This window comes from Carassius gibelio, chromosome A7 (genome assembly GCF_023724105.1).
Source record: "Carassius gibelio isolate Cgi1373 ecotype wild population from Czech Republic chromosome A7, carGib1.2-hapl.c, whole genome shotgun sequence".
NCBI classification, from domain to species: Eukaryota; Metazoa; Chordata; class Actinopteri; order Cypriniformes; family Cyprinidae; genus Carassius; species Carassius gibelio.
This window is the reverse complement of record NC_068377.1, coordinates 29,592,894-29,604,583: the sequence shown is the minus strand read 5'-3', so window position 1 is coordinate 29,604,583 and position 11,690 is coordinate 29,592,894. Positions and strand designations below refer to the sequence as shown.

At 37.8% G+C, this 11,690-nt stretch overlaps 1 protein-coding gene across 1 annotated transcript; it reads right to left on the bottom strand.

The window, feature by feature from the left end:
• On the bottom strand, nt 1-11,385 carry LOC128017119 (phosphatidylinositol 3-kinase catalytic subunit type 3-like). The gene is made up of 25 exons (XM_052602338.1): nt 10,945-11,385; nt 10,381-10,569; nt 9,983-10,126; nt 8,557-8,686; nt 7,071-7,157; nt 6,868-6,963; nt 6,195-6,266; nt 5,953-6,057; nt 5,766-5,858; nt 5,043-5,228; nt 4,746-4,888; nt 4,485-4,563; nt 4,336-4,403; nt 4,114-4,219; nt 3,041-3,157; nt 2,794-2,925; nt 2,584-2,712; nt 2,341-2,410; nt 2,175-2,239; nt 1,954-2,038; nt 1,774-1,848; nt 1,505-1,673; nt 1,009-1,099; nt 788-913; nt 1-233 (listed from the first exon to the last, which is right to left on the bottom strand). Exons 1-25 carry the CDS (start codon nt 11,007-11,009, stop codon nt 219-221), a joined length of 2,637 nt encoding a protein of 878 aa, XP_052458298.1. The 5' UTR covers nt 11,010-11,385; the 3' UTR covers nt 1-218.
• Between the last annotated feature and the right edge of the window lie 305 nt (nt 11,386-11,690).

Here is an 11,690-nt window from a genome sequence, read left to right as displayed (position 1 = left end):
TTTTCTTTTTTTTACATGTACAGTTAATTTTATTACAATTTTTTTATGTACAAAGATATTGAGCAGAGTCAAGACCTAGTGCATGAATGGTGAAAACATGATGTCCCTAGTGTGGACTTGGCACGTGTCCAATTTTCTTCTCCGTCATTCATTTGTTGCTGCAGTCCATCAATCTGCTGCTCAAGGATAATGTGAGCATCAGCCTCCATGACATCACCTCATCTGCGCCAATACTGTCGATTTCAAACATGAACATTTAGTAAAAGAAGACAATATATGCTCTGCCATGTTGGGTTTGTTGTACTGGTAAATAAAAATAGCCAGTCTGGAATACACTACACTACTTTGAAAATCTGAGCAGAAAATGTGCCTGATTGATAGGTGACAAATGAAATATGTTTTCTTAAATCAGCTCAAAATATCCTGTGACTCGATGGAACCCAAAAAAAAAAAAAAAACACAGTCTGTCCATCACATGCAATGCAATTTTCTGTGAAATCTGTGAACTCTGAATGATCAAAATCTGAAGACTGACTCTCAATTACAGCAACTAGCATCAAGACAAAAATCTAAAATCTGCAAAAGTTGTGTAGTGTAATCCAGAATTTAGCAGCGCTGGCCAAAAACCCCTCCACTGCTGCCAACCATAAAAAAATGCAAACACCAACAGAGCTTATTTTTATTAACATCCTGATATTTATCATTAAAGACAACAAGCTTTGCCATTTTCCATGCTGATTTTTCAAAAATGGCAAAAAAGTGTTAAAATATTAGAAAATACACACACCTGTGCAAATTTGTGTATCTGTTCAACCACTGCAGCAAACAGAGCACCTACGCTCTCATCGATCAGACTCTGCATATAATGCACCGCCTCTTCATCTGAAAGGTCCAATCGAAACTTGTCCTGAACCTGCAGTGGGCGGGCAAAGAATGATCATTTTATTTTACTGCTCAGCTGATTTTACCTCTGAAGATTTGGAGGCAAAATGTGAGGACCGCACATACTTTTTTTACAGTTTTGTCAGGCTCCAGCGCAATGTCTGGAATATTTGCATCCACCATCAGAGAGAACAGATTCAGAATGAGATTTGAGTATCTGCAGATGAAGGGAGAGAAAAAAAAAGTGGTATTTCTGTGATTTAGTCTACTGACATACTACACAAATGAAGTACACTATTATCAAAAATCATGGGGTCAATAGGACATTTTATTGTTTTTGGAAAAAAAAAGCCTGTTATGCTTACAGAGGATGTATTTATTTGAATACAAATACAATAATAGTAATATTGTGAAATATTATTACAACTTAAAATATTATCTATTTTAAAATATTTTAAAATGTAACTTATTCATAAGATGGCAAAGCTGAATTTTCAGCAGCCATTACTCCAGTATTATGTGTGACATAAACCTTCATTTCAGTTCTTCAATTGAATTCTTCATTTTATTTCAAAAAGTTCAACTTTTGAATGTTGGTGCAGGTCTTCCATTTGTAACTGACCTGCGCAGGTGCAGGAAGGCAGTGTAGCACTGTTTCCTGAACTCCTGGTATTGTTCACTCTGCATGCCCCCCATCCCCTCCACCATCTCCTTGCTCAGCTTCATGGGGGGAGGAAGGGGTTTAGGGTCCCGACCCAAAATATATCCAAAATCAATATGGAACAGCTTCCCTGCAAGCCAGAGAGACAGATCAGCATATCCAATCAGTTTTTTTTTTTCATTTCAGTGATTAGAAGTCATTCAAAATAGTGGTGCACTTATGAACTGTACCAGTCTTTGTGAGAAGCAAGTTGTCTAGATGTCTGTCTCCAACCCCTAGGATGTATGTGATGACACAATAGCCCGCTGAAAAGTATACATTCATTTAGTACAAGAAAATGACGATTTTTATAGTACTAAATAAATAATAAGCTAAATAAAGTATTAATGGATTCACAAACTGAAGCTCACCACAGCTTTTAACATATGTGTCCATGACTTCAGAGCTGATGCCGTATGGTCCCTTATCATTTGGAGCGTGCTTCCGGAAGAAACTCTACATGGAGACAGATTAACCAAGAGAAATACAAAGACATGAGACTTTTTTTCAAACAAACATAGAAAAATGTGTTTAATAGATCCAAAACAAGTAGGTATGTGCCATTTTGACAACTCTTGAAGTATTGTGTTACCTGAATGTTGCCTTCAGTTGCCAAAACCTCAGCCACAGGTACTGACTGCACAAACTGCATAAAACCTGGAGACAAATCATACGCATCCAGTGTGAAATGAGCTCCCACATGTGACTTGACTGGCTCATGGGTTTATTCTGCACACAAGAGGTGAAGCAGTACTGACCATGTTTGGTGCTGGTAGCCAGAACTTTGTATGGAGTCAACTTCAGGTCCAAATTCTCTTTCCTCAGCAACTGTTAAAGACAGGGAGAAAGTGTTGATAACAAATGACTAAAAAATCAAAATACTAGTGTTAGCAATATATAAAACCAACATACATCAATGAAGAAATTTTGACTTCTGTGTGGCATTAACATACACTGATTAAACTTTTGGTACTGTGTGATGAGATGTAATGACTTCAGACCTTGTCCATGAGTGAAATAATCTGCAGGATGAGCTGGTCCTGTCTCAGGTCATCTCCATGTTTAAAAATGACAGGATATTGCTCCCCATCCTCGGTCTTAAAGATGAGCTTTGCTGGCATCAGCGCACTCTGGAAGAGATGAAAACAGAAGTCAGGGGTGGAGGGATGCATGTGTGACACAATGCAATTGATATGTATGATGCACAAAACCTTAAAGAGTGTTGCAGTCTCAGGTATGATGCCTTTGATGCGGATCTGCGGCTCCAGAGGAAGAGGGATGGGCTCGATCTCGGACAGATTCACCTTCTCATTATCAGCCAACAAGCTCTGTAATCGCTCCGTCTGTCAGAGACAGAAAGAAATGATACAACTAACTTTACAACTTTACAAAACACGGATCAACTGATTCCATCATCTAAAGCAGCTATTAAAACTGACCCAGTGTTACATACTGTACCTTTTTCTTGCGGTTTCCGCTCTCTCTCTGAACGGCCTTCATGAGCTGCACCAATCGGTCTACAAACGTCTGCTGGGCGGCCAGAAGGGAACGCATCACTCTCACACACTTATCACCCTGGAAACAGACATCATAAACATCACTTGTTATTTATCTTTTATGTAAACACTTTTCATTTATATACATTTATCAACCAATATTTATATTAAGCGGCTAAGGGGCATTGTTAGGCACGACACAAAATTTTAAACCATGGCTTCACGGGGCTTATTGCTTTTATAAAATGGTTATTCCATATAAGTAGTAAAGTTTCACAGAAGTGTAACTATATAAATAAAAACAGTATCCTTCCACCAAACAATGTAGTTCCTCAGAAACAGTTGTGGTTCCAACAAAGTGGTTGTCGAGCAACACACAGAAGTAAACAAAGTTTTGTGTTTGTAGGGTAATTTACCACAACTTTGATCAGAATCAAGACTGGAACTATCCATTTTATAGTCACTTTTTTGTAGCAGTTCTGAAAGAACCATTTAAACACGTTCTTTTGAACTTTTTGCTCATCGAAGAATCAAAGAAAAGATAACATTACTCCAATCTTCGGTTTGACTGGATCCTTCAGAAATCATTCTATGGAGCTATTTTCAACATTGATATTAATGATGAAAATGTTTCTCGAGCACCAGATCAGCATTTTAAAATCGTTTCTGAAGGATCATGTAACAGTGAAAATAAATGACATTTTAAAATAGAAAACATGGTTACACTTTATTTTAAGGTGTCCTTGTTACACTGTAATTGTACATAAAAGTACTGAGTAATATTAATTAACTACATGTACTTATTATATAGTTAGGGTTTGGATTTGGTTTTGGCTTAGGGTCACTTGCATGTAATTAATAACGGACACCTTAAAATAAAGTGTTACCGAAAACATTTATTATATTGTAATATTTTAAAATATTACCGAACTTTTTATCAAATAAATGCAGTAATGGTAAGAAAAATTAACTTTTCTTAGAATCATTTTTTCATTCGCTTGTTATAATCCACATGGGTTATGAATGTGAATGTACCTTGAGCAGAGCCTGACTGAACCGTCGCATTACATTGATGTACATGTCATGGGTTTTGGGGTCTCTCTGCTGTGTGTCCTGATCCTCACACTCCACAATTACATACCTGCGGTAGAAACAAAAATTTGTCACTTACAAATCTTTAATATGGGGTGGCAGCACTGGCATACTGTTGTAGACATCATAAGATCAGAACTTCTAAAAATCTCGATCATTACTCACCAGTATAAATAGTTTGCCAGTGTAGAGTTTTTGCAGGCACGTGATATAAGGAAGGTGCAAAGATCTTGCTGTGGAACACAGGTCATATGCACTGTTACATAATCTTCACATCCACTACCCATCAAAAAAAAAAACATTTTTACACTTACCTCTAGATTCTCACCATCTGTTCCCTCTTTGCCTTTCTGCGTGGTGGGCATCACAGTGATGGTCGGTGCTATCTGGGAACTGAAAAATAAATCACTGTAACCCTCACTGTTTTTACATTTTACCTTTATTAGAATTACAGCTGTACATACGATCCAACTATCTTACATTCAGATTTTGAAAGTTATTGGAATTCTGGGCATAGTAAATGTAGAAATGCTTTTGGGAAAAATCAGTGCATGTTCTGTGAGGTTAAAGCTGACCTGTCCAGATCTCCTATTGTTGAGCTCTCTGGCAGAACCCCTTGACTGTCTCTCTTACTGGCAGGCTCTAAACCACCCTGAATGTCATTGAAGTTCTCATATTTCAATGCCTGCACCAGCTGGAGCAAGTACATTAGCAGATCCTACAAGGATAAAAAGAATTCCATGTATTTACACAGGAATCAGGTTCCTGTAATGCATCAATCTTTCAGTTGTTCCGAAAGATTACCATACCATTTGTTACAAATTTAATGTATCTAAACAACTGACAATCTGACTAACATGCACTGACTTTACCTCATCATCAGCCTGCTCCAGCCTCGCGACGGCGTAGCGTCTGACTGTGGGGTTGGTGAACTGAGAAGACAGCAGCTCCAGGGAGTCCTCCACATCCATCGGCCGCCACTTCCCTAGCAGCTCCAGGGCCTGTTTGGCCTCCTGGGGCAGATCCCAGTTCACACACTTCAGGAACTTAGTCAAAGCCTAAAAAACACCCACAATGAGATCTTGAGATGAGATCACAGACTACAACTGAGATACCGGCCTGTTACCAATGGGGCAACACTGGTAAGTACTACAATGAGAATATTTCAAAAGTATGGGGTTGGTAAAAATTTTTTGTTTTTTGTTTCTTCGTCTGCTCACCAGGGCTGCATTTTAAAATCCAGTAAAGAGAATAATATTGTGGAATATTATTACAATTTAAAATATTTGAAAATGTTATTTATTCTTGTTATAGAAAAGCTGAATTTTCAGCAGCCATTACTCCAGTCTTCTTTGTCACATGATCCTCCTATAACCCTAAGGCAGTGATTTGGTGCTCAAAATCATTTCTCGTTATTATCAAATTTGAAAAGAGTTGTGCTGCTTAAGATTTTAGTGGAAATAATAATGTGATTTTGACATGAAACCATAAAACAGAAATCTTTTCTATCATTCGAAATGTTTTTACTGTCACTTCTTTTCAATTTTAGGTGCCCTTATTATAACTTCTGAATGGTTTTCAGTGTGCTCATTCACCTTTTCTTGTGTGGTGAGGTAGTATCTAAACTTCCACACAAGGTCCTGTTCCTCAGAGCTCAGCTGTTTAGTGGGTGGGTAGCTCACTATGATCTATAACAGATAAATACATATTTATAAATATGTATGTATTTTTAAGACATCAGAAGAGATTCCTTGTATACTTCTTTTTCTCTTTATCACTAACATTGAGTTGATCACGCGTGGCTGCATTAGGTTTGAGATCATGGTCAGATGGTCCACTGCGCAAACTACGAGCCAGTTTATGATGCTTACTCTCCACAAGGTTCTCCTGCAACAGAAATTATTCTTTTCATTATCAAGTGCCAACATTTCCTCCACCATTTCAGCATTAGACAGACATAAACAGCCGATTCGCAAACCCATTAACCATGAATAACTGACTTTTTAGCTTTGTTTTCCACTCACCATGCACATCTGAGGGTCGGGGACTTTCACAATATCTGAACTGGTCGGCGAAGGGGAGGATTCATCTGCATCCTGTAAAGAGAGAAAGAGAGGCATAAAACCACAGAAATGTAAAAAACCATTAAGTACTAGATAAAGTAGGTGAACTATTACATGAAACATTTTAACTAGTGAACTACACTGCTTTGCGATTTAGTTTGTTTAATCACTAATATAAATTCAACAAATGGCATCTACTGTACAACCTATTTCACTTCTGTAACAAAACAAGACATTCAAGAAGAAGAAGAAAAATGTCATTTGGGGATTGTTTTTACCCATCTGAAATGGATTAGACTGTGAAAGTAGGCATTCCCTAAGTAGGGAAAGTAGGGGACAGTTTCTTCTAGCTAAATGTTATTATATATTGTATTAACCAGCATTACATTGCTCTGTTAAAAATGTGCAAGATTTCTGAAAAGCTGCTTTCTCTACAACAGTATCATAATACAATACCTAGCCAGTTAACATTTACACCACAGCTGAGTCAACTAAAAAGTAGTTACTGGTTTTTTAGAAGAAAAGCGAGGCTAACACATTTAGACGAATCATGCATTAACAGTGAAAGTAAACAGAGTTATTCTGATTCATCAGTGACTTAAAAGCAAAAACTAGAGAAAACTGTTATATATACCTTTTCGTAATAAACAATGCTGTATTCTCTTTCACCACTTTTGACACGAGGGAATTCCACCATGAGGTACATGAAATTAGAGCTACGCTTCTCACTCTGTAGATAAAAAACACAAGCTTTACGAATCATTTGGGCTTAGCACAGAGGTAGCAAAAATTACAGTGGCTTCATATCGTGACACTTTTTACCCCAAAACCACTCACCTCATTGATCATTTCAATCTCTCTGAAGGTCAAGCGATCCAGCCAGTCTACTTTAACCATGTGACCCTGACGATGAGCTTTTGTTAGCTGAGAGACACAGAGGCAAAGAAAGAGAGAAGAAAACTTAGAGAAAACACATGTCTGCGTGATCAGTAACTCAAGACACAACTAAGTTGTGTGCACAATCCTTTAGCCGATCATATGACTGTGGCGTGTCAGCCAGCATAAGCACACAATAATGCTCCTTAGCCAAAGGACATTCATGGGGTGCCAGTCCAGAGTAAGTAGCACACCAAGATGACTCAGCCCTTTCTAAACAAACAGTTAGTAATAGTTAGTACAATAACACATCTCATCTAAAGGACTGCAAGTGTCTGAGAGGATGTTATTTAACCAGTCATACACGTTTTAGAGGCTAAACATCATATCCATGACATTCATGATTATTTCAATGGATGTTCCCTTTTCAAAACAAGTTACGCTGTATCTATGGCATCCACAACAAATCATTCTGACTTGAATTATCCAGCACAAAAATCTTTTTTTTTTTTAGTCTGTACATTTTTCTAAATTCTCCTTTTGATGTGGGACTGTTTTTAAGGGGATGACAGTCTGGTTATTCATTAAAGACATGACTGATCTAGCAACCTTGCCAATTTTTACATGGTTGTAACATGAGTATGAAATTAATTAAATGTACAAGAAACATGCTATGTTTACTGAGCCCCGCACATGACATGCAGGAAAAAAATAGTACACTGCACACGATTACTATTGAATTCATTCACTCGACTTATAAATAGTGGGCACAATTTACTAATTCATTCTCTCGAGCGCACAATTTATTTATTTTTTCTTGCATGTCGTGTATATGTTTGACCTACCATATTTTTTACCATTTGTTAATAGTTATAATAAAAGATTCCAAGGAACACTTGTGCTTAGTAAGATCTACACAATTCTCCAAAAAAGCAAACAAAAAAAAAAGAAAATTGGTGAGGGCAAACAACAAAAATATCAATGCCCGAAGTCTAAAACACAGAAAATAATATACTCATCTTATTTGTGAAAATGTAAGTCAAATTATACAAACTAAATATATACCGCATCCTATATCCTGGCCACGAGTATATATGAGGCAAGCCAACATTCATACACACATACATCCTCACAGATACATCCAGCATTCCCGTTCTGTTTTCTCTCATACTCACGTCACTAAGTATCTCCAGATCTGGGCCCTGGAACAGAGGGCAGTTAAAACATGTCCTTTGACAGATCGCACACACAAGCACACTCCCTCGCAACAACAAACATTCTCAATTCTCATTCTTTCCACAAACTGGGTAATCTATAAACACAATCAGCATATCCCTCTAACTCTCCCTGCCACCACCCACTTTTCATTTAACATATCCCCAATGTGCATTAAGTGTCAAAAGGAATATTTCTCCAGTCTCTGTCTCAGTTGGGGTTCTAAACTGACCTTGGCCAGGCGGCCCATCTGGTCCTCTGCCAGAGTGCTGCTGGTCCTTCCTGGTGTACTAGTGGGCTCACTGCCATCACCCTCCACACCCGGCCACACCTTCAGATCATGCATGCCCTGTCGGAACATTCTAGTAGACAGAGAGATGGATAAAAGGGAAACGGTGCAAAATTTTGTGGTAAAATGTCAAAACATGACAAGTTGCTCTCTCTAACCATGTAATAATAATTTCTTCCCTAAATAATAATAACATCTCACCTTCTATTTAACATGCATAGTTGGATTTGAAATTTTTGACGAAAGATTATCCTGCTACTCCCGTCATATATGCGTTACCTAAGATGCATAAATCTTTAAATAAGCTGCCTGGTCGCACTATTGTGGAATCAAATGATTGCCTGTTGAACCTATGTCTCAAAAGATTGGATTTTGAGACCTTTAATTGAGAATCTTCCGTCATAATAAATGGACACGGGTGACTTTCTAAAGCAGTTGAATAACATACATTTTGAGGAGGATGTGTCTGAACTCTATCTTACAACAATGGATGTTGTCTCGCTATATACAGGGCATCATTTATATTGGGCATCTGGTGCTGCTCCTCTTCTGTGACTACAGATTTTATTAATCCAAATTAATCTGATATAATCAGACTCTGAATGTATTGGTTATATGCCATTTAAAATCTTGAAGACAATTAAATTATCATTGGAGTGAAGACATGAATCATATGTTTCTGAAACAAATTCGAAAAGAAGTATTACAAATAGTATGACAAAAAACCATTGTGTGTGGTGTGGTGTCACTGTGAGTCCACTAAAGAATTTAGCCAACTCAGCCAAGCATTCTAGCGCAATTAACTAGTGTGTTTACCTTACAAAAAATTTGGATGATACATTTGAATTTTGTACAAACATATCAAACTTGTAGAAGAGATTGATGGGACAGAATTGTTGTGCACAGCAATTTTACTGCGTGAAGGTTTAGGTCTTACGGAGCCCCGCACATGCCATGCAAGAAAAAATAAATAAATTGTGTGCACGATTTACTAATTTGTTCCCTCACTGTACTAAAACGTGCACACGATTACTATTGCGTTCCCCATATTAACTATTTACAAAGTAGTAAATTGTGCGCACAATTTATAAATCGAGTGAACGAAATAGTAAATCGAGGGAATGCAATAGTAATCGTGTGCATGTTTTAGAACATTGAGGGAACTAATTAGTAAATCGTGCACATGATGAAATCCCAATGGGAAAAATACTTCTGGAACCAGCTCAGCTTAAGAAGAAGGGAAAAAAAAGGCTGGGCAATAAAGCATTCAATTATATGACATATTTCAGTTAGTAATATTACATGAAGAGTACTGAGAAACAAAACACACACGGCTGATGAACAATCATTGTAAATATTAGACCCTTACCCATATTTCCCAAACAGGGTGACCGTAGTGCCTCCAACAGGTGTGGCTCTGCCGGGTCCATACACATCCCAAACAGTTAGAGTCACCTGGGCACTCTGAGGCAGGTCAGGGTACTTCACTGGCAGCCGAAGCCACTCGTTCCAGCTAACACAGATAATGTGACAAAAGACTTAGAACAGTGCATAAATGAAATCTGAAGGTATTACAATGGGATTTTTTTTGTTTTACAAATATCGAAGCAAGATGATAGAGTACAAAATACATAGGCTACATATCTCATCAAAGCATTTCTGGCACATTTTGTTTGTGTTCCCTCTCTGACTCATTATTGGATCACACATGCATAAATTGAGCCACAGTGTGACACACAGAAATTAAGAGTTAATAAATGTACATACTTCCAGCGAGTGCTGAAGGCTTTGTAAGACGTTCGTACAGGCAGAGCGAGTGGCTTGCCCTCAGCAAACACCTGACAGGTGACGTACAGGTCGGAGCAGCTCTCCTGATAGAGTCCTGAGAATCGCAGCATGGGGTCCTCAAGCAAAGCTTTATAGCTCTTCTGCTCTCTCTTGCCCTCCAGACTGCCTCTGCAATAACAAACAGAAAGGAGATACTATTTCTGCTCAGACAGAACACAGCACAAATGAGTCTAACAACAGCCGGTGCTCCACACAGAGATCTGATCTTTATTTATGTAAACGGACAGAGACTCGTGAAGATCGAGGGCAAAAGAAGAACGATGTCAATAGACAGATGACAGTCCTAAAACACAAAAGCTCTCGCTGGACTCTGACTCACATCTTTGGTCAACATTCGCAACGATCTGATATCGTGGAAGGAAGATCCCTCCTCTTTACATTTAAAAAAAAAGTTAAATTACATATATTCGGTCTCTGTTGTTATTCTGCTGGTTTGACAGTTCTGCAAACAAAACGATGACAAAGGTCCAGAAACATACTCACATTTTCAGTTGGACGTTTATGTCCAGATCGCAACTATACACATAGTTAAACTTGTCTGTGTCCATCTTCAGTGATCGACGAAGTGTTATGCAAAACCGTAGTGAATAGAAAAAAACTGCTATTAAACAAAATATTAAATATTAAAAAAATGCAGGTTTGTCAGGTGATGGGAAATAAACTTCAGGGCCTAGAGCAAAGACCCTGCCCTGGATCTGCTTCAGCTTTAACGTTTAGAGGCAGTTTATAATTTATATTCTTGATATAACCCTGCCTGATTACTGAAAACCAATATGGCCGGTGAAAAATACTATCAGTCTTAATTTAAGACAATAATAAAGTTGTAATAAACATCTGCCAGAGCTTCATTGCGTCCTCTTTGAAAGAACAACATTATAAGCAGACTTAAATAATCGATGTCATATCGTTCCATAACCGCAGCGGCTTGTATGGACTGAACGGATCAGAAATGACTTCTTTGGTCTGGTGAATCTCAAAGACTTCCTGTTTGGTTTAAGAACGGGTAGTAAAACAGGACACATTTCCTAAAGCGTTTAAAAGTCCTCTTCAATTGCATATTAGTTGTACACTGAGTACTGTTATGTGCATTGATATTTCTGAGTATTTGAGTTTAAACTGAATTAAGGCATGTCACTGTAGATTAAAGTTGTTTTGTGTATGTGTGTTATTTACCGTTTTTGTATACGTTTCAAATAATTTAAGTATTTTAATTAATTTATGTAGCCTAC